The 23097-nt window shown below is 55.4% G+C and overlaps 1 protein-coding gene across 4 annotated transcripts in view; it reads right to left on the bottom strand.

The window, feature by feature from the left end:
• Positions 1 to 23097, bottom strand: part of TTC7A (tetratricopeptide repeat domain 7A) — a 120072-nt gene that overhangs the window by 34845 nt on the left and 62130 nt on the right. For all 4 annotated transcript variants that reach the window (XM_043468495.1, XM_043468496.1, XM_043468499.1 and 1 more), the window contains 5 exons: positions 22572 to 22676; positions 12982 to 13099; positions 11259 to 11316; positions 10047 to 10119; positions 7246 to 7406 (listed from right to left, as the gene is read on the bottom strand). In XM_043468495.1, coding sequence (XP_043324430.1) covers positions 7246 to 7406; positions 10047 to 10119; positions 11259 to 11316; positions 12982 to 13099; positions 22572 to 22676 — 515 coding nt within the window. The remainder of the gene's footprint in view (positions 1 to 7245; positions 7407 to 10046; positions 10120 to 11258; positions 11317 to 12981; positions 13100 to 22571; positions 22677 to 23097) is intronic.

The raw sequence follows: 23097 nt of genomic DNA, 5'->3' as shown, positions 1-23097 counted from the left end.
GGTGGTCTACGTATGTGCTGGATGCCCAGCTGTTGGTTCCCTACAGGGAGGAAGAGGAGACAGAAGACAGGCCATCATCTGTCCGCCGTCCCCAAAGGTGCTTCCACATGCTCAGGGAAGCTCAAGCAACACATCCAAGGCAATTAGGAAAGGAAACAGAGAATCAGATACTCAGTGAGTGGGTCAGCTCTGAGTGCAGGAGCTACAAGGCAAAGTGGAGCCCAAGAGGAGTCCCGGAGGGTGGGCAGAATTTGGAAGCAAGGCGAAGGAAGGAGGGCCCCCCTTGGGGCTGGGCCAGCAGGGACAGCACTGAAGGCCTAGAGGTGGGGCTCCAAGGCCCCACTCCTAGCCCTGGGTCGGGGCAGGGAGAAGGCGAGGAGCGGCCAGAGTGTTGGAGCCGGCCGCTCCCTCACCTCCACTGGGGCTGTAAATCATCTGGCTCTCACCCTGGCCAGGGCAATGCTGAAGGACACGGGTCTCAGAGTCCTCCAAATGCCCTGCCTCTGGGAGAGACTCCACCAGAGCAATTAACTGATTCAGCTCACACATTTGCTCTTCAGGACATTATTTTAAAGCTGTAATAGGAGACCTCCTGAAAGGGAGAGGGACACTTATGGCAACTTTTCTCAGTCCTAAAAACCATTTTTCCTTGGTTCTGGCCGGTTCACACTGATCCTCTTCCTCAGGGGTCCCCAACCTCCAAGATCTAATAACTGATGTTCTGAGGTGAAGCTAATATAATAATAAAGTGCACAATAAATGTACTGTGCTTGCATCATCCTGAAACCATCCCCCTACCCCACCACAACCTGTATAAAAATTGTCTTCCACGAAAGTAGTCCCTGGTGCCAAAAAGGCTGGAGACAGCCACTCTACCTCTTAATGAGTTCATTCAATATGATCTGACTTTGAAGTTTTCAAATCCTTTAAAATCAACAGCCCTGCAAGCGTTCACCTCCAGGAGTTAGCACCTCTGTTTCAAAAGTTCTGCCCCATCTGTGGAACAGCTGCCTACACCCATGGCACCTGAGGCCTAACCTGAGCTGGCTGATGGCTGACCCGGTGGGCCTTCAGGCCTGGCTTCCCTCAACTCCGGGGGACCAGTTCCAGTTACCTTCAGGTGACTCCCCAAAGACACATTTTTTTTTTCCCCACCCCTCTCCAAAGACATATTCTTGATCATGAAAGATATGAACACAAACCACAGAAGCCATTCCATAACCACTTTGGGGTGGAAGAACTTCCAGAAGGACCCTTAATTGGAACAAAAGTTGGCTCCCAGCCCAATGTAAGAAACTAAGAAGCAGACACCTCAGTCTATAATTGCTGCCCAGTGAGATGACCTGGAGATCTGAAGACCACCCATTGCAGAGGGCAGGCCACTCCACTTCATGGGTATCAATGTACCTCCTGGGTCCTCTCCCACCTGCAGAGGCCGGGCCACTCCTGCTCGAAAACCAAGGGCCCAGCCGCAGCACCTGCCTCCAGCAAATGTTGACAGCAGTGAGGCTCAGGAAGCAAAGAGCTAAAAACCACTTTAAAACAAAATTCCTTCTGGAAAAATCTGCTTTTTCCTTCCTTCCTTCCTTCTTCCCCAAACAAAATAACCAAGGTCATTCTAGTTGGAGTGTGAGCAGAGGGCTGCAGGGAGACGGACGACTTGGTGACTGCAGCGTCACATGCAGTGAGGTCCTAGGAGGCTCCCCAGAGCCACCAGTGCAGGGAAATGCTGAATGTCAGACTGGCTGAGCTGAAGAGGAACTGACCTTTGGGGAAGAGCAAGCCGGTGCCAGCGATTACGCCTGGCTTAACACTTCCCTCCACCACATGGCCTTGCAAGTTCACCCCAAGGCTGCTATCCTCATCGGGGCCTCTCCTGTGGCAGCCAAGAATGTTTAATGAACCTGGCGAAGTGATAAACTATGTTTGTGCTCATACCTTTGATTCCAGCCCCTCATTGGCGTGCTGGTATTTTAGGCATCCTTTTGATCCACTCCAAGTCCCTAATAAGAACCACCCAATAAACACAGTGGGTTTAAGTCAAAGACATTAACGGAAGCCCCAGGACTCTGATCCCTTCCGCTTGGTGGAATACACAACTAGAAGTTTATCACATGCAACCTGTAACAAAGGTGAGGCGGGCCAGGTAGAGATCAGAAGGGTGCCCTTGAGGCCTAGTTGGGATTCAGTCACAGTCTGGCCCCAGCTAACGCCTAGTTATCAGCTCAAACATTTTCCAAAACAGCCCAGGTTTCCTGGGGGAGATGCTGTGACTGGTTCCATTTGTTTACAAGTGGCAAGCTGAGCTCTGGCTTGTTGAGAGAGCCATATAGCTCCCGCTCTGAGGAAAGATCCTTAGGGCTCCAGACAACCCTTCCCCCAGGACCTTCCAAGGCCCCCAGGACCTGGATTGGGCAGAAACTCTCAAGAGGGGTGATAAGAGGGGAGGGGAAGGGCAAACCCAGTTTGCTCCTCTCCTGCGAAGCCCAATAGCCTGGGCTTTCAAAATTGGTCTGGCAGGCTGCCAGGCCTGGGGTGGGAGCAATGACTGACAGGCTGGTTATTGGAAAGCTCCCATCATTAGCCCAGGAATGTTGTTTGGTTACTATGGCGACCTTCCCTACAAGCAGCCTGACTAAAGCACAAGGAATCTGTTACCTAAAACCAGCACCCTGTGGAGCCCATGGCTTCTGGAACAAGCTTATCAGTGGCCTGTTCCCTTAACTCTCCTAGCTGGGCTTCCCAAGCCCAGGAAGGGAGAAGGAAACAGCTAAGACATTGCTGAGCTTGCTGTGGGGACCTCTTGAATTCCAAGGCCCGGCCTGGCTTGGAACTTAGGTCCAAATAGGGAGCCTGCTGCCCCCTTGAGGCCCCCTGCAAACTGGCTAGGAGCAGCCTGGCCAGCACATGTGTCCAGGGCTTAGTGGAAAGCCCTCAGCATTTCAGGAAGCCGCTCGGGTGTCTGGTTCTCGTCATGCCAGGTTCACACTGTCCCTGCAGGGCCGTCAGCCGCTGCCTCATCACGTTTCTGCCTTTTTAAACTCAAGCTCCATTAACTAAAGGTCACCCCACAGCACGGAAATAAAGATCCCCTGTGCTATGTTTATAATCCCTGAATTTGAAGTCAGCTCCACAAAGGCTGGGATTTTCTCCAGGAGTCTTGAGTCCTGGGAATGGTGACCTCCTGGTGGCTGCTAGGGAGCCGGAACACTTCTTCTCAGCTTCCACCGACCCTCATGTGCAGGACGCCCTCCCCTGGCCCACCACGTGTGCTGCCCACCTTGAGCCCCATGTCACAGCCTTATGCTGTGGACCATTTCCCCTTCCTCCACTGCTGCCCTTGAACCAGGTTGTAAACTGACTGTGAAATCTTCTCCTGTCTGAATCTCACAATAGACCCTGGAAGCAGAGGGAGGCAGGAGAGATGCCAGTCTTTCAGCAGCTGAGGAGGAGGGGGCATGGGAAGGAGGAGCAAGCTGCTGGAGGGAGCATAGCTAAGTAACAGCCAGGAACCTGCTGTGGCTCCCAGGTGGGGACAAGCCAAGAGGAAAGGGTCTATTCCACTCCCCAGCATCCCCCTGTGCCAGGCCTCCTCCACCCGACACGGGCCTTCCAGCCTCTCCTTCGCTCTGCACAAAGGCAGAGCAAGGTCTCAGCCACTGGAACCAGCAAGGCACTGGGTGGCAGGCAGGCCCAGACCCGGTGCCTTTGAGTGACCACAGGACAGACCTTATTGACGATGCTGAGGTCAGGGCATCTACCCCATCATCTGGGGCAGATTTTTTTTGTTGGGCTGCACTGATATTTATTGGATTCGGGGTTTACTTAACTGCCGTGGCAACAGCTGGAGCCACACACAGCTTGTTCCCAATGCAGGGAGCAGCTGGGAGAGCAGGCTACAGTTTCAGCTGAAGGGCAGTGACATTCTTCAGTGATCCCTGACCGTAATGGGCGCAATGACATTTCCTGCTAGTCCATGGGTCTCATCCATGGGGAAAAGCACTGACTTATTTGCAAAGACCCACGGTCACACCCTAGGTCACTCCACAGTGCTGTGTGGTAGGTGGATATTCCACCCTCATACCCCTCCTCCCTCCCTCCTCACCCCCCCTCCCTTTTTTTTTTTGGCTTAAGACAACAGAAATATACTGTCTCACAGTTCTGGAAGCCAGAAGCCCCTTGCATTTTATTCAGTTAGTTTTGCAGCCTTTTAGGGCTGGCCCACGGGGAGCTCCCCATGGTCATGAATGTGAGGGGTACACAGTGGCTCAGAGATAAGAACCTTTTCTCTCCCTGGATGGGCAGGTTCATGGATGGAAGCACCATGGGGGACGGGACGCTCTGGGCCCCAAACACTCCACAGCAGGCTTCTCTGTGGTGACAGAGGAACACAAGAACCCCAACTGTGCTCTGGGAATGGGACTTTAAAACCTTTTATTTCCTTGGGCTGGGACATCAGAGGTGTCTCCTTGTGCTTCCAGCCCCTGAGAGCACCTGAGGCCCCTGTAGTGGCCCTGCGGTGTTTGGATAGAGGGGCTCTGCTCCCACGGCAGAGGCTGCCCCACACTGAAGGCGCCTGCCTGCAGAAGTGGGGACCCGGCTGACACCGAGCGGCAGTCACCCGACACGCTGCCCACCAGCACAGTCTCCACCCGGGGCTCCCAGTTTTTTGGCTTCTCTTCTCCCGATGCAGGCACGCAGGCGCAAATGTCACAGTTCAGGTCCAGGTATTCTTGGGGGCCCAGAAGGCCACCCACGGGGCTCCAGGGGAAGTCACCACCCTCACAGCAAGGCCCCACCCTCCCCCCACCTCTCCAAGACACTTTGAGTGACTGAAGCGTTTCCCGGTGAAAGAGTCTGCACCTGAGTGAGGTGAGAGGAAAGAAGAAGGGGGTGGTGGAAAGTACACTTGGGGGGCTAGAAGGAGACGGTTTCGCATTCAGCCCAAGAGCCAGGAGCAGGTGGGAGCGGGTGGCGAGAAGGAAGAGGATGGATGGCGGCAGGAGACACCTCCCAGGGCGTGGAACAAGACAGGCGAGGTGGGCTTCTGCCTCACACACGGTAAGTTTCAAGCCGACTTCAAAGAGTGGCGCTGGCCTCCCCACATCAGGCCAGGGAGGGGATCCTGCCAGCAGAGAGCATTCAGCCCAGGAGTTAGAAAGAGACACGTGCGGTCAGATGGCCGACACTGGCATGGGAAGCTCCTGCACTGGATCAGGGGGCCCAAGGGGGCAGAGTGTGCAGCCCCTTCTGTGGCTTCCACAGGACAGCTCTGCGCCCATCTGCTCCGTCTCCATCTATTAATACATGGAAGATTTCACTCGGATAAAGGACAACGTCTGACGCCTGGCCCAGCCTCTGGTTTCTTCTGAGACACACATGCTGAGCCAGGGGCTGGATGAAGATTCTAACCCTTTTACTGTTCTAACCTTTCCACCGAAGCCTAACTGACAATAAAACACACAGAGCCACGCTCGTACACACACATATGCACACACACGGCTGGCAGCAGACCCATGGGTCTGACCCTGCCAGATAGTCTTGAGCTTGGGAAAAAGCCAGGTTAGCTGGTACTAGAAGAGGAAGACCTTTGTCCTTCCTCTATTTTTATAAAAGTAAAAAATAAACTTCTAAACAGTAGGTCCTGCTGTACTGTATTTGGGATTAGGTAACTACGCCTTGTCCACACACATGGTTCTATCTATGTGGTGTATGCCCTAGGCGACTTGCCTTTTAAAGTGAACTGATTTCAATTTTAATAATCTCTCAAATATAGAAGGGAGGCCAAGAGCCAGGGCCGTCTTGTGAACACAAAGGACAGGCTATGTGGAGCTGGCCTCGCACCATCTCGTCTCACACCTGCCCAGGGGCAGCTGGGACCCACCAGTGGAGCTGGACTCCACTGATCCTAGTCCAGACTAGCACCCCCACCCCGCCCACAGCATCGTGACTCCTGACCCCACCGTCCTGGCCCAGGTGGGTCCCAGCTGCCCCTGGTCAGGTGTGAGCTGAGATGGTGCAAGGCCAGCTCCATATAGCCCGCTGTTTGTGTTCATAAGACTTGGTGAGGAGGAAGTCACACCCAGCAAAGTCCATGGGCAAAGCCACCGTGGCATCTTCTGAAGGAGGCCCAAGGCACAGGAAAGCCTGAGCCCCCGATGCAAAGGGTCAGTCCTGCCCCTGCTGGACTAAAGGTAAACAGAGACAAGTGCTTGGGCTCTCCACGTGGAGGGACTCTCCCTGGGCCGGGCCGCCTGCAGCTCCCCTCAATCACTGATCTCAGCTGTGGCACCCACCAATTTCCCTAATTCTTTGTGAAGCTGTTTTCACTGCCAGCGTGAGTCACCTCTCAGGGCACCAGGACCATGCTCCTTTCTGCTGTCTGAAAATAACAGCCTTGGCCATTTCTAAAGGGTTCTCTTTCAAATCCCAAGGTAGAGCACAGTGGGAGTGGGGGTGCTCAGGGCCCCTCATTCTGGGATCATGGGATTCAGAGGAACAGGGTTTATTAGCACCCTATGTCACCTGTCCCAGGGAAGGAGGGCAGAAATCAAAAGATGACCTCCCCCTCATTTCCTCCCACAGGGCAATGCACCCTCCTGCCTCAGCCAGCCAGTGAGGCTCTTGTTCCCTAGGGTCCTGGTTGGATGGCAATAGGTTTCCTGTGTATAGATGGGGGCAAGAGGGTCCAGTCCTGCCCGACCCACCACCACTGGGGCCACGTGCAGCGTAAACCCTGCTCCCTAGAGACAGGCATCTGGGCGATGTGACAAGCAGGAGCTGTGGAGCTGAGAATAGAGGGAAAGGCCAGGACCACTCTGGGGATATAAATCTTCACCCCGACTGCCTGTGGCGTTCTTGGAGGTAGGGGCCAGCTCACATGGCCTCTATCGGCCCAGCCACTGTTAGAAACCATCCTTGGCTGGCTATGCCAGGGTTATGGTTAAGTAGGGTTATGATTAAGTCACACAAGTTAGAGTCCCCATGATGCTCAAATGTAGAGTACAGGGCGGGATGGAAGCAGCTCAGGCATGTTATCTTAGAGCACAGTCTCCTTGGTGATCCACACAGCCCCCCCTGGAGCCTGCAGTTACCACCGAGAGCTTCCCCCTCCACACACGGTGCCTCCTGGCACCAAACATAATGCCAGAGCCAGGCTCCGAGCCCACAGGTCCTCGGCCCGCCTTGACTCTCAGTGTGTGCACGACCAGCCTCCCAGCCCAGCAGCGTCCACGGGGAACTCACTTGAAGTTCTCAGGGTACTCCGTGATGGCCATGTTGATAACGTCCAGGGCGTGCTGGTAGTGTTTCTGGGCGGAGAAGAGAAGCGCCAGCAGATGGAGGGCATTGGCGTTGTCCTTGCACACTTTCAGGGCCTCCTGCAGCTGCTCCATGGCGCTGGAGATCTGCCGGAGAAAACTGCCAGCTTAGCGACCTTCCCCAAGGCCCACACTGCTCCCCAGACTCAGGGGCCAGGTGCCAGCCCACGAGGCACAGCAGACCCAAGTGAAATCCCAGGCCCTGTGGGGCAGGCAGGGGCTCTGATGAGAAAACACACGCTCGAACACCATGTAAGGGTCTAGCTGTTCCAAGTCAGTGCTGTCCCCACAGAAAAGAAAAAAGAGGGGCAGGTCCACAATGGACCATGAAGGACTGGTCGGGAAGCCCCAACCAAACTGGAGCAGGAGGGACTGTGAGAGGCCACCCAGACCACTGGCTACAGATCTCTCCTCTGAACCTGTTCTCGCAGTGATTGGGGCTGACAGATACATGTTGCCTCCTACTCAGGGGCTCACAGTGACAAGAGCTTAGGCCTGGGGTCAGACGGGATGTGAATTCCAACTCTGCCACTTCCCAGCTGGTGCCAGGGCAGGGGACTTGGCTTCTCTGAGCTGCAATTCTTACGCTGCCAAATGAGGATAACAGTCCTACCTAAAACACTGGCTGACAGGGCGCGACAACGTAGGAAAAACGTCCTGCTGGGCATGGAACACGTTTGAAAATGCGCATTTCCCTCTTCAAGCCCCCAAAGCCCAGGCAGCTAATGAACAGGTTAAGAACCTTCCTTCCAGTCCAGGCGCTCAGGCTTAGCGGTTGTCAGCTCTTTGAGACACTATCCACACCAGGGCCTCATCCTCCCAGGAACCTCAGTGTCTTTTTCCAAAAGTCTTGCTCTTGACCAAACCTCAGACCTACATCTCCAATGCTCCTGGAGGGGTCTACAGTACACAGGTCAGCTGGGGGCTCTGGCCCCTGGCATGCCTGACCTCTGCCTGGTCTCCACCTGGTCTCTGCACTATTGCCAGGTCCAGAGTTCTCGAATGGGGACTTCCTTCTGTGGAAAGGTCATGGAAAGTAAAGGAGGAAGCTAAGGTCACTGTGACCGCTGGCTCAGCTTGCCCATGCCCCCCACCCCAAGGCTGCTCCAGCAGCACGATCCTGTAGGATCCTGACACCCAGCCCTCACTGTTTGAGCAGCCAGACATGCTTTGGGCAGGATGGCCCGAGGGCCTCAGAAACCCAGGCAGGCAGGACTAGCTTAGAGTCCATTTGGAGACCCTCAACCCCCTGAGGTTACCAAGATCTGGGGACCCCAAGGACACGGGGTACCAGGCTCCACTGGCCTGGCCTAGCCATCTCTCCCGGAGGACAGACGCCATTCATCAGAGGTGACTGAATAATTAAAGATACTAAAAAATGCATCACGGAAGGTTTATCAGGAACTGGACGGGCAAGGGAAGTACTGGTTCTCCAACTGAGGCTAAAAATAAACTGGTCTCAGATATCTTTGAGTCCACGCTCCAGGGAGCACCAGAGCGGACTGATGTTTCTGGAGACAGTGGTGGAGAGGTAGCGAGTGCCTGCTCTAGGACCTGGGAGTTGGGAAGCGGGGACAAGTGGCATGGGGGGGCTGGAAAGACAGCTCCCTGAAGAGAAGACCAGGGGCCAGAAGTTGACACCGACCTGTAAAACCAACCACCACGCTGGTGGACAAGGCTCTAAGTGCCCGCTTCCAAATGGGACAGGGGAACAGGATACTTAGAGCCACACGGGGCTGCTTTAACTAGGTCAGAGTGGGCCCTGAAGCTGAACTGTGCAGGCGTGGCCAGCTCCCAGCTCCTGAGCTCAGCAGAGCCGCAGCGCCTCAGGTGTCAGACGGGGCCAACGGCACCCTCCTCGTCAGCTGCAGGGCTGGCCCGCGCCCATGGAACACGGCAGCACTCTCGTCAGCTGGGCTGCCCATCGCCCAACCGCGAGCAGCCACCACCCAGAGGGCTCTGCGGACTCCCCTCTGCCAGGCTAGCGCCCAGCCTCGGTCCCGCTGGCTTGTCTGCGGTCCCTGAGTGGCCCAGTGTCCACACTCACCAGACCGAGGCCACCAAGAGGCCCTGCTTCACACAGAGCACCAGCCTGAGGGGCCCATGTGAGAGCAGAGACTCTGAGGGGCCTGGGGGGATGGGAACCTCCACTTTTTTCTGAGAGGCAACAGCTGGGTGGGTGACTGCCTGACCTCACTCAGTCCCCGCACAGACCTTTCGGCACCAACAGCTCAGCTCAGAGAAGGAAGGCAGGTTGGCCTGGAGGGTCTTGGGGATCGAGGTGGTCGGCGGATAGGAGGCCCCAGAGGCCGAGCCTGGCGGCGGCGTCCACACAGTCAGGGGAAGCTCTGTGTTACACAAGCTGCTCCACATGATAGTCTCTCTGCTCCCCTAGGCCCCTGGGGAAAGCTCAGTGGAAGGGGAGGATGTTCACTGAGGTCTCCTGTCAACTTCTCAGGAGACGGACGTGCTGCAGGGGGAGTGAGGGCAGAGAACAAGCCCTCCCTGTGTGCCCACCAGAGGTCAGGGGCTTTACCACAGTAACTGACTTAATCCTTGCCTGGGCCCTTTGAGGCGGAGTATGAAGGCACTTACATAACAGATAAGGAATAGAGGCTCAGAGAGGTCAAGTCACTTGCAAAGGGTCGCACAGCTGGTAAAAGCAGCGGGGCCAGGAGGAGATCAGCACCCCCAGAGACCTGGGTGTTAGGAACTGTGAGGACTCACCTGGCGGACGAGGGCCAGCTGCAGGGAGACATAGAGGATGACCTGGGGGTCGCCGGGCGCCAGCTGTTGGGCTCTGTATCGGGAAGGGAAGCAGTGAATCAGCCATCAAGGGTCGACAACCAGCGTGATGAGGGCCTCCAGTATGCCAGCCCTGTGCTGGGCGCTTTTAGCAGGGCCGAATGCTGGAGATTTTGCCCAGCCCCACCTTGGAGGGTGCCCCATGGGAGATGACGGCTGGGGTGGAAAGCCTAGGGGCAGCCCAGGCCGGGGCGGTGTGTGCCGAGAGGGCTGGCTGTGGCTGAGGTGGGGGACACCTAGGAGAGTGGGACTAGAGGGAAGCCCCTCTCCTCCGGGCAGCTGTTGGCCTGGCTGGGGCATGTACAGAGCCTGCAGCCTGCCCTGTCCACGTGGGACAGTGAAGACTCCAGAGGATGGAGGGGCTGGATGGCCTCTCTGGGCCGGAAGCCTTGGCAGTGAAGAGCCGGTGGGGGAAAGAAGGAACTATCCCTTGATCCTGGAGCTCAGAGGGAGTTGGCCAGGATGGGACTCTCCTTCCTCCCTGGGTTTAAGAACAACCTGCCCCAGAGGGGAGTTGGATGTTCCTAGGAAGCTAGCACAAGGAGTCTGGGGCAGGCCCCGACCCAGCGCCTGCCATCTGTGCTCAGAGGAAGCAGGGCTCAGAGGGAAGAGCCCTACAACGGCCAGAGGAAGGAGGGAGAGGAATGCTCAGGAAGGGCCAGGCTGTGGTGGAGAGGAACTCACAGGAGGGGCCTGGGCTAAGGGCTTCTCTGCCTCTCCCCACCCCCAAACCCAACACTCCCTCCCAGACTCTGGGCTCCCAGGAAAGCTCTCTGAGGGCTGGGGGAGGGAGCCTCACAGCTCTCAGGCTGGGGAGGGGCTGGGAGGAGGCAAATCCCCTTTTTGAGCCCCTGCTACTTGTAGATTACTGTGCAAAGTGCTTTCCTGCTTTATCTCATGTCCCCTGAACTCGGAAGCAGGAGAGCGGAGCCTGGGGGCAGCTCCCCCAGTACAGAAATGCTCAACCGACCACCCAACCCCAAAGGCCTGTCCCCGATTCCTGTGTGAACTCTCGGAGCCTCAGTTTGCTGGTCAACAAAATGGAGACAGAAACCTCCGCTCTGTCACACCAGAGGGTCCCCGGAGAGAGCATGAGAAGCCACCTCATGCAACGCTGCCCTCCGGCGTCCTCACCTCTCCAGAGTCTGCAGTGCTTTCCGGTGCAGTTCATCTTGCTTGGATTTCAGAGTCGCTGCAGGAGACAGGACAGAGACAGAGCCGTGAGGGGCTGCTGGAGGGGGGCCAACCCAGCCCTGCCCCACCCGGGGCATGGAGCTCTGCGGGGAGAGGCCCCACCGGGACCCTGTCTGGCAAATGCTCCAGACTAGTGCCCTGGTTACCAGGGGAAGGGGTGCAGGTGTCCCCCTGGCCCCAGCCTCCTGACATGCACACTCCTTGGTACAACAGGTCCTTCTTACCCGTTTGCCTTCCTTGCTGCATGGGCCACCTTGATCCTTCCAAAGGCCCGAGCTTCTGGAGAAAAGTTACACCTCTGTCCTGGCATGTGCCACCCTAGGCTTCCTTACTCATGAGGCTTCTTCTTTTCTAACCATTTTAACAAATTTCAAGTGGACGACTCAGTGGCATTAAGTACATTCACTGTGTCTTACAACCATCACCACCATCCATCCCCAGAATATCTTATCATCCCTAACAGTGTCTGCACCCACTGGACATGACCTCCTCTTCTGAGGGCCCACCAGAACCCTCTAGTGCACTTTGACCACGAGGCTTCTTGCTTTAACCCAAACCAGACACGTCCCTGGTAAATTAAATCAGCTTTAAGTGCAGTAGGATGGGCATTTGAGGCCTCAGCTACACACTGAACCCCCTGAGAAGCTTTAAAATGACGGTCACAGGCTCCAGCCAGACTAGGTCAGGATGCTGCTGGCAGCACCAGGCATGGATAGATGTCAGGGATCCCAAGCTCATAGAGCAGCCCTGCTTCTAGAGAATTAAAGGCACATGGAGGGTCTTTGGGCTCTGACCAAGGGACTGATGACTCCCTCACTTGACCAGTGTGTGGGGACCCCAGGGTTCCCTATCAGAGCCTCACTGACACCTCGAAGTGACCACTGTCACTCAAGAACAAAGAGCTGGCACTGAACCAGGATCTTACCCCTCCTCCTCCCTTCCTTGTGCAAGTACCAGCTGTTCCTGCCTCTCGCTGTGTGGGCATCTGAAGCCCGCTTCCAGGATGCCGCTTCTGGCATTAGGGGAGTGCGGGGGGCTGATGACTATTCTGGGTTTGGCCTGGGTGGGGACCTATCGCTCCCTTTCCCTCAGGCTGCAAGGATACAGAAGTAGGTGGAGCTGGGGGGGTTGGGGCGGGAATGCAGGCTCCAGGTGGCAGGAGGGGAACCTAGGCACCAAGCTCAAGTCAAGTATTTAGTAAGTGCTTGCTGTATATGCAGCTCTGTGCCATGCATCAGGGGGATTTAAAAGACCCCAAAAGATGGCAGAGGTGCTGCAGGTAAAGGTGGACCAGAACGAACACACTGTGGGCTCAGGGCTGGCGGCACAAATGCCACAGGATTTCCAGGGGCAGAGATCCGATGGGGCTGGGCCTTGAAAGGAGAAAGAATCAGGTTCATGAAGAGGGTGTATCTGAGGCTGGCGAAGTTGCAGCAAAAGCAGAAATGAACTGGGGTGTGTGTGTGTGCTCACACACTCGTGCACATCAGTGTGTGAGTGTCTGTGTCTGCACATGTGTGTGTTTTTATGTACGTGTGCACACCTATCTAGAAGAGTCAATGGAGGTGTGTTGTGGGGTGGACACTGATGGGACAAAAGGCCTGGGAGGCCATTAGGAGGCCCGAGTCACCCTGAGCAGAGGTTCCCGGGTCCTGACACTCACCATCGGTGGCCTGCAGGCTGTAGGTGAGACCCAGTGCCAGGTAGCCCTTGGAGAGGAAGTCCCCGGCTTCTTCCCCAAGATGGATAACCATCATGGCAAAGCGCTCTGCCTCCTCCAGCTGCAAAGAAGAGGCAAAGGTCACTGGGGAGGGCAGCTATTCAGAGGCACCCAGCTTGGGACCCTCAGAACTGCAATTCCTCACACCTGACCAGAGAGGCCCAGGTGCTTTTCAGAGGCCACCCAGCCACTGAATGGAAAGATAGGTGTTTCCTCCACCTGTGACAACCTGGACCTTTTCCTCCATCCAGGGGCCTGTGTTCCAGGTCATGGGATGCTACCTTTCACAGGGAAAGTCTGCCTTGCTCCAGAGACCCCAGCTCCCCACAGCTGCTCTGAGAGCCCGGACCGTCTGTGGCAGCCTCTTTCCTCACGTGGCCCCCATGTCTGTCCCTGCCCTGCTCATCAGCAGAGACAGGGGGGCTGGGAGCAGGCGGTGGTAGGGGGGACAGGCAGGGATTGGGGACCAGGCCCTGGGATAGCCCACCCCGCTGAGCAGGCAGGCCGCCACGCCTTCTCCGGCTGTGAGCTCGCTACCCGACACCAGGCGCTCTAACTTTTCAGGGGAAAAAGGCCTGGGGTTGTTTTTGTCCTGGGAGCAGGAGGGACTGTTCCCACTGGAAAGGGACCAACTGGCACAGGTCACGTGTACACACATCACACACCACATGTGACACGGACAGAGGGGCAGACAAGGCGGCCCTCACGAGCCCTCTGGGGCACCCACAGAGCAGGCAGGCCAGTTGCAAGGCAGGGCACAGCTGGGGGCCTCTAGTGGGCCCACTCACAGGCCGCCCAGAGGCCCCCTCCCTTCACCCATCCCTGGCATGTCATCTGCCCACAAGGCTGGTATAGCCGTGTCACCAAGAATGACTGGTACCGCCCTCAGCAAGGAGATTCATACCCACAGCCCCACTGCCTCCCAGAGGTCAGGGTCCCTTGTGGGGGGCTCCCCTCCACCACCCAGAGGGGCCCACAAAGTTAAGCCAGGTTCTGACACCCCAGCCAGTGTGCCTGTCCCTGCCCAGGTCCACCCCACTCGGCAGGAGAGGGACAGCTCTGCGCATCTTGCCATCTGACTGCAGGCCACAGCTGGGGGCCTGGGAGGCTCTCCTTCCCTGGGTTTTAGGGGAGCCTGAGAGATAGGCCACTAGCTGTGGAGAGGCGAGCCGGGCTGAGTCCACCTTGAGGGTACAGCTGCGGGGAGCTAGGTGCAAGAGAAGGCTGACGGAGCAGAGAACCCACGGAACAGAGGAGTTAAAAACTTCCGAAGTACAAGAGAGATAGAGTGGGTGAGCTGAGTGCCCAGAGAGCAATGGGGGGGCTGGCTCCTAGTAGCCTGGCCATGAGCCCTGACAAACGCTGACAAGGGCAGCTCTCCGTGCCCCATGTGGTTGAGCTCAAGCCACTGACCTGGGCAGTGGACTGCCTCCAGGTTGGCAGGCTGGTCACTGAAAGGACACGGAAGCTGAGAGCTGGGCCTATAACACCCTCAGGCCTGAGGTCTCGGGGTTCAGGGGAGGCAGGCAGCTTAGGAAACATCACGGCTGCCTGCTGCCCAGTCTTGATTGCCGGGAGGACTGAGGGCAGTGGATGCAGAGATCTGTCTCCTGGAGCATGTGGCCCAGCAGGATGCAGGAGAGCTGCGGGGCCTGAAGGGAGAGCCAGGCTGAGCACCGGGCAAGCCCCCCAACATCCCCGGAGAAGGGAATGGCAACCCACTCCAGTCTTCTTGCCTGGAGAATCCCACGGACAGAGGAGCCTGGTGGGCTACAGTCCATGGGGTCGCAAAGAGTCAGATGACTGAGCAACTATCACTCACTCAAGCCCCCCGACACAGGCTTGGCCCCTGATAGATATGGGACCTCAAGCAAGTCACCTCCTCTTCTTTCTGTGCCCCAACGGTCCTCATCTGCAAAATTAGGAGCTAGCACCAACCCCTCCCCAACTCTTAACCGCTCCTCCCTACAAATCTCCTCGGGGGCTCTATGCTGGGCTTGGCTGGGGAGGTGCAAAGTCACAGGCACAGGATGTTTGTATGAAACACACAAGGAATCTCTAACGAGGGAGGACCCCATGGGGCAGGGTGGCTCTTAATTAAGGCTCCATTGTGTGGTGCTGGCCTGGGGCCATGGAAAATCCAAGAGGGGGAAACAGCCTGGCTGGGGTTGTCCTAGGAGGCCTCGTGGCAAAGGGGACAGAAAGCACCAAGGGAAGGGTTAAGTGAGCAAATAGCATCTTGCCTCCACTTAAATATGCCCAATGGTGGTGCGGTTTGTCCCCTACACTGTCCTCAGGCATCACTATGCCCCATTCAAATGGGAGCGAGCTTTTTTATAAATCACCAAGTGAAAGTGAAAGTCGCTTAATTGTGTCCAACTCTCTGCGATCCCATAGACTATACAGTCCATGGAATTCTCCAGGCCAGAATACTGGAGTGGGTAGCCTTCCCATCTCCAGGGGATCTTCCCAACCCAGGGATCGAACCCAGGTCTCCTGCATACAAATTATAAATAGAACTCGGAAACCTCCTGCACTCCATGTATATACACTCTTCTCATGGCCATGTCCTTCTCCTAGGCAAATGCCAACTTCTATCTCCCGCAACCCACGCAGAGAGGGTGCCAGGAATGAAGCTCAGCAATTACTGGCATACAGGGAAAAGTTACTCTGCAATTCATGTATATCACATTCTGGATTAACAGGGCTCACCAGCCTTTAGTTTCAAAAAGTGACAACATACATCCTTAGTTTTCCAACTTGTGGTCCACTCTGACTCCAGGTTAGTAGCCATCCTTGGCCAGTACTTGCCAGCCTTGCCCACATAGTTTAAAATGGTCTCTGAGCATGGTGTCAGCATCTGTCTCAAATCAAACCCACAAGGCTTCAGTGTACCACTTTCTCACGTGGCCGACAGCACTTTTGATCTCTATTACCTACCACAAAAGTTTTTTGCATGTGGAGTCAAAGCGATGATTATGAATGAAGAGAAATACTAGTAATTTTATTCAATATGATAATATACAGTATTAATATATTTATTCATGGGTACTTTAACTAGCCAAAGGGGAAAATGCTGTCGTATTAAAAATCAACAAAATCCCCAAAATAGATGTATTTTAAATATAAAATAAAATACATAATGCACAATTCCCCTTCATCTAAGACAGGAGTGGGAATCCTAAAACCCTTGAGAATATGGTTGTCCCACCTTTGTCTTTAACTGTGATGAAGTGAAGTGAAAGTGAAACTCGCTCAGTGGTGTCCGACTCTTTGTGACCCCATGGACTATACAGTCTGTGGAATTCTCCAAGCCAGAATACTGGAGTGGGTAGCCTTTCCCTTCTCCAGCAGATCTTCCTGACCCAGGAATTGAACCAAGGTCTCCTGCATTACAGGCAGATTCTTTACCAACAGGGAAACCCTTAAGTGTGATAAACCCACCCAAATCCAGAATCACTCCATGCCCCTGAGTAAGTTTTCCATGCAAAGATCAGGACAGCCTAGCAGTTAAGAACACAAGCATTAGGGCCAGGCTTCCTGAACTCAAATCCTGGCTTGGCTATTTACTGTGTGGCCTTAGGCAAGTTGCTGCACTCTGCTATGACCCATTTCCTTCTTCTGTAACATGGGGATAACAGGTTTGGGTCTCAGGATTGTGGGGAGGACTGAATGATGAAATAACGACACAACAAATGCTCAGAGCAATGCTTGAAGAAACCTAAACCACTGCTATTAGCTATGATATTAGATCTAGAATTAGCTTAATTTTCCAGTATTCTTTTAAGTCCAGAATTTTTTTAAGTGGCAGGTGCCATCTGGGTAGAGTCTGTGTCCCCTACAGCTACATGGACTCACTGACAAGTTAGGAAGTGGCATCAAAGACCTTCCTGGAACCCAGAGGGGGGACACCACGATCTGCCTTCTGTCTCTGGTGTGACCCTTAATCACAGAAAAGGAGTGACTCTACACAAGGACAACAGGGTCTCCTTGCAGTCAGCTGGGCCAGGTCGGTCCACCTCTCTGACCCCTCCCCCACCCACGGTCTGCAACACACATACATGTAACCACCCACCTAGCCATGTCACAGTACTCACCTCCACTGTGGGTAATACTCTCAGATATTTTCTGTGCTATTCCCTGCCTGTTCCTTTTATAAAAGGGTTCTATTTCATAACCCAGTAGTAGGTCTCGATCGATGACGTGAAAAGCAAATTGCTGACTGAGCCGCCCAGAGCCTGCCCATGTACAACCACCCAGCCATCTGATACCTCACCTGCCCTTCCCAAACCCCACATGCCTCCTCCTGTGGCCTCCACAGCGAGCAGCTCATGGCTCTAGAGTTGTGGCCCCTGCTTCAGTAAGATCTGCTCAGGTAACAGCACTGTGCCCTCCTTGCTCATCAAAATACTTCTAGGGTGAGGGGTTTCCAAAGCTTTCAACCATTCTCCTGCACTGCTTTAAAAAAAAAAAAAATTGTTTTTGGCTGCACGGGGTCTTTGTTGCTTCAAGAGGGCTTCTCATTGTGGTGGCTTCTCTTGTGGAACACAGGCTCTAGAGCACTGTCTCAATAGCTGTGCGCATGGGCTTATCTGCTCTGTGGCACGTGGGATCTTCCCAGACCAGGGATCAAACTCCTGTCCCCTGCATTGGCAGCCAGATTCTTAACCACTAGACCACCAGGGAAGTCCCGCTGCACTGCTTTTTAACACCTCTTTTAGCTGTAACTCTGCCACGAAACCCAGGAGGCGATCCCCCCCCCATCCTCCCTTGCAATTCCAGAGCAGCTGGGTGCCCACTGGAGCATCACAGCATGGTGGCCAGCTGACAGAAGGGTTTTTCACAGCTGAGGTTCAGAGGTGCAGGGCACTTAGGAGACCCATCTGAGCTCACCCCGCTAGTAAGTGGGAGAACTTTTTCTAAGTTTTCAACTCAGGTCTTCTGAGTCTATATCTAGGTCTTTCAGAGTGGCTCGATCATGCCTGCCTTCTGTGGGTCTTCACTTTTCTCCTCTGTGACCCTTTGGGGAAAAGGATGTAAGGAAGGATGCAGCATTTTGATCCTTTGCTTTCGCTGTCTGTAAGTAAGGAAAGTGTTCCCGTGCTTTTCCAAGTTCCTGCCTATCTCCAGTTCTCCTAATTCAGTCAGGCTCCCGGCTTGTACACTCCGCTCCTGCTCGGGCTGCCTGGCTCGTCTCGCAGGCGCCAAACTGGTTGTACCCCTTCCTCCTGCCCAGGGAACCAGAGAAAGGTCATTTCTGAGCCCGCAAAGCTCTGTTTAAACAGCACCTCCTGTTTGTCGTTAGTCGCTTCCCACAGGGCCCAGGACCTGTTGTCATCTGCTCTCCCCCAAAACACGTTTTCTTCCTGGAAGGAACAGGTACTCTTCCTCATCTCCACAAACTCCAGGCAGGACAGCTGGCATTCTTTCTGGACTCCAAAACACTTAATCCATCTTCCCGGCCCTCCTACCCCTAAATCTCAAAAAACAAAGGCAAAAGCACAAAGGCGAGGCTGCTAGTTTGAAGGGGCCATCACAGGGATGGTTACCATTGACCAGGCACCTCGCACGTGCTGAGCAGGGACACCGCTCAGCTCTGGGGGTCACAGCCACCCTGAAAGGGTAGATGCAACTATCTCCAGGTTACTGACAAGGCACCGGGAGGGTAAACTACCTACCCAGAGTCACACAGCTACCAAGTGGGACGCCAGGGATCCGAACCCTATCCCCTCAGCCTCCAAAGCCTGCCCTCTTTCCACTACCCCATCCACCCGCTTAGGGGAAGAGGCTGAGCCTCTTTATTTTTTTTTTTTTTATTTTTTTTTTAATAATTTTATTTATTTATTTTCAGCTGTGCTGGCTCTTCATTGCTGTCCCGGCGTTTTCTAGTTGCAGAGAGTGGGGGCTACTCCTTTGCAATGCAGGGGCTTCTCATTGCTGGGGCTTCTCTGGATGCCAAGCATGGGCCCTCGGGCACATGGGCTCACGGTTGTGGCCCATGGATTTAGTTGCTCTCGGCATGAGGGATCTTCCTGAACCAGGGATCGAACCCATGTCTCCTGCATTGGCAGGTGGACTCTTCACCACTGAGCTACCAGTGAAGCCCCAGAGGCTGAGCCTCTTTAAAAAAACAAGCATGGCTTGCTTTTCCGTTCCACAACCTCCTCTCCGTCCATGTGTGACACACACACACACACCCATCCCCCAGTCGCCTAGAAAGGTTTTAATCTTTTTAATTAAATGACTCTGAACTAATTTTGTTTGCAGGGATAGGAAAAAATATTTACAGTTCCTCTTTCTCCTGCCTCAAATAACCGGCCGGGGACCCCGGCAAGACACTGCCGCGCTGAGGCAGGGGGCCGCCCCGCTGCTCTCAGCAGGTCAGAGCCTGGACACGCACCCTCCTCCACTCAGAATAAACGGCGGGACCAGGGCTCTCAACCCTGGGTCACACAGGTCCCTCTGCGCAGGCCCCTCCTCACCCACTCTCACTTGGGCAATCTTGCTCTCAGACCCAGCCCGGAGCGTCCCACACTGGCCCTGGGCACAGGGACATTAGCTCCAGGCATAAGGACAGGACACGGGGATGGCAGGCGCTCCACCTCTGGGCACATAGCCACCTAGTCCGCTTCCACCCAGCACAACTCATTTTTCCAAGTCCCAGTTTCAGCCTCCCTTCCTGCAACCTGGGCCAAACTGTCCACCCCCAGATCTCCATCCCCTGCTCATGGGGTTTGGCTGGGCCTGCTGGGGGCTGACGTGAGTCAGAAGAGACATGAAGGCAGGAGACGGAGGTGACGTCAGACGCCTTTCAGGATCTGTGCTTGCCACCAGCACCAGCGCCCCTCTGCCTGCCTGTCAGACCCATTCTTCCTGCTCATAGCCTTGAGGACAGAGAGCGTGGGCCGTCCTTCCCCTGGCCTCCTAGGAGAATGGGCTGCCCCTAGCCACCCACAGCCTGCTCTCGGCCCAGCACCAAGCCAGGGAGCAGGGAGGCCCGTGAACCAAATGTAGACTTCCCACACCTGTTCCTCCCGGCCAGCTGGGGCCAAAGTCAATCTATATTTCTGAACACCTACTGTGTGCAGGGTTCTTTGTGGGGGCAAAGGGCTGAGGATATGAGACCCAGTATGTGAAGAAGCTTCCTGTTTAGATGGAAAGGTAAGTACAAGACAGAATTCCTTGCCAAGTAGGATCCATCCAATCAGCACCCAGCATCAACTCTGGGCTGCAGTTTCAAGTAAGAGGAGAGAGAGTGCCTGCCTTCAAGAAACACATGCAACAGGAAACGCAATGTATCATGCTACGTGTGCAAGGCAGGTACACATGGGGCTTTAGGGAAGGTAAGAGAACATGAGGTTCCAGAGCAAGGAAGGCTGCCAGGAGCCCACCCCAGCCCCACAGCAGGATCATGCTCTAGCCTGGACCTGACTTAAACCTTAGTTCAAACCAGCCCCCAAACCCAAATATGTTTCTCAGCCGAGGTTAAACGGCTCACTCTCCTCCCTAATTCGGATGTCAAGTCTGAATGCTGAAGTTTCCTTTTGGGCTTTTCTATTTATGTTGTCATTGATTACTTTGCTCCCAACTCATCTGATTTCAATTTGGACTGATTGGATCCTAATTTTATTACCATGTAATCTGAATGCACATAATTACTGTCATTATACTGCTGAGGGAAACAGCTCCTCCGCGTCGGGAAGACCTAAATTTAGGGCTTCCTGGCAAGGGCGGCACTGCCTGGGTGGACCCACAGCCGCCTCAGAGCCTGCAGCTCCTGGGAGCACAGATGCCCTCCCCACCCACCCTTGGCGAGGTGGATATTTGGGCTTCGTCCTAGGGATGCACTTGAGGCCCCTCTCTGGAGCCTTGGGAACACACAGGGCTGTGAGCTAGTGGTCAGCGAGCCCACCCTCTGCATCCTCTGGCTCACACGACCACCCGCCGCTGCTATGCTCAGCCTGGCTCCTCACTCTGCTGGCACTCACACACCACCCAGAGGGGACCCTATCCTCCAGGGTGGAAGATGCCAACAGTCTCCCGAAAAACACTTGGGGGACAGGCAATTTTCCCCGTAACCATGAGGCTGAGGAAAGCAAGCTGTGATGAAAGGGACCACCTCTGAGCCCCATCCAAGGCCCCCTCCTCCTGGAGGCCTCCCTGACCTGTCCAACCCTCTCCTGCCTCTACATCATTTACACCACACGACAGTGAAACTCTTACCCCCTCATCACGCTGCCTCCTCCAAATGCTGAGAGCCTATTGCGGATCAGTCTTACGGGACACCATAAAGCCTGGGGCCAAAAGACATGCTTTCTCCTCCCAGATCTCCCACAGTCGGGTGGGGCCAAGGCAGGGCCATACTTGACGTCATACATGGGGACCCGAGGACCAGGGAACAGATGGAAAGGTCCTGCTCCCCAGCCTCCCACCCCCAATCCGAGGGAGCAGTCCCTGCAGCAGAGCCAGGATGAGGCCCACTGGGTGGCGAGGCAGGAGCCCCTCTGAGAGGGTCCTCAGTACCCTTAGTGGGAAGGGTTAGAATGCAAAATCTCCCTCCCCAGAGCTGGAGGGGTTGGAGAGGCTGCTAACTCTGAAGCACCTGCCGCAGGCACCTGGAACCTAGCCCCTGCTGCCCTGGAACAAGCTGGGCACCCAACAGCAAGGGCAGGCAGGGGTGTCAGGACATCAGGAAGGGGAGGGACATGTATGGGAGAAGCTCCCCCTTGGGGAGACACTGGGCCAATGAAGGAACTAGGCTTATTGAGCTTGAAGAGAGATGTAGGTGGGGCTGAAAGCCAACACGTGGGAGAGACGCTGCACTGTTCTAGTTGCTGAAGAGGGCGGAAACAGGACGGCCTGGACGTAGGAGGCTGATGTGGGCCTGTGGAAGCCAGGAACGTGGGCAAAGGCGCTCCCAGTGAGAGCAGACAGCTGGGCAGAGGTGCTGCAGCAAGATCCCCCAGGCCGAGAGCAGCAGCCAGGGAGCCAGGGCGAGGGGAGCAGCAGGCGAGGCCTGGCGCTCTGGGTTCCCGGGCCAGGGCTCCTTCCCTACTCCCCCTGCTGACGTCCTAGAGGGAAAGAAGCTGTGGACAGAGGGCGAACGCTGAGCTCATCTTTAGTTCAGCCGCCTCAGCAGAGAGTGCTAAGCAGGCAGCTGAGCACAAGGCAGGGCCTGGGTGGAGTCCCGAGGGAAGGAGGTGGCTGACAGAGGGACCACCCCCCATCCAGCCCAGGGCTGGTTCCGATGCAGAACGGCCGGCTAGCCCAGGTAACTTCAAGGTCCTGCTCACTTCCCCTGTGCTGGGCAGGTGGGGGGCACCCTGTCTTCCGACCCCACATTTGGCTCCCTGGAGACAGTCAAGGCTGAAGCACAAACCAGACACCATCCTGAGTTGGGGGATGAAGGCTGGAGTTTTCAGAAGTCATTCCCCACTCCCCCACCCCTTCCACACACAGCAAGACCACCCACCTGCCCCTACCCTCCTGCAGGAAGCTGCCAGGACCTGGGCCCTGCCACCGGGATCACTCACCCAATGCAGGGACCCGATGCAGACCTTGGCGGCCATCAGGGGCACGGTGGGGTCCGAGGGCCGCAGCTTCACACACTCCCTCAGCAGTGACACAGCGTAGGATGACTGCAAGAAAAAGGGCGGCGACACGGTCACTCACAGCCCTGGGTTGCAGCAGACTGGGTGTTTCATGCCTTCAGCGGGGGCACCTCCCAAATGGCCAGCCCCTGCCCTGCACCCCTTTCCACCCAAGCCAGGAAGAGGCCCACTGGAAGGAGTCCAGGCGGTGGTGGCAGGCAAGTCCCCCCCGGTCTGTTTCCTCATCTGGAAAATGGAGGCTGTGACCTTTGCCAGAGGTGATGTAACAAGAACTAAGGAGAAAAAATAGGGAAACTCTTCAAAAGGAATTCACATGTGAACCACAGGAATTTTAGAGGTAGAAGGAAACTCTCTCAAATCTCTGAGTTCAAAACTCTGTTTACAGTGATAAGAAGCGGACAAATTCACATGGGGACTGGCGGGAGCAAAAAGGCTCAGAGAAGAAGCA

The sequence above is a fragment of the Cervus canadensis genome, chromosome 5 (assembly GCF_019320065.1).
Source record: "Cervus canadensis isolate Bull #8, Minnesota chromosome 5, ASM1932006v1, whole genome shotgun sequence".
NCBI lineage: Eukaryota > Metazoa > Chordata > Mammalia > Artiodactyla > Cervidae > Cervus > Cervus canadensis.
This window is presented reverse-complemented; position numbering and strand designations above follow the sequence as displayed.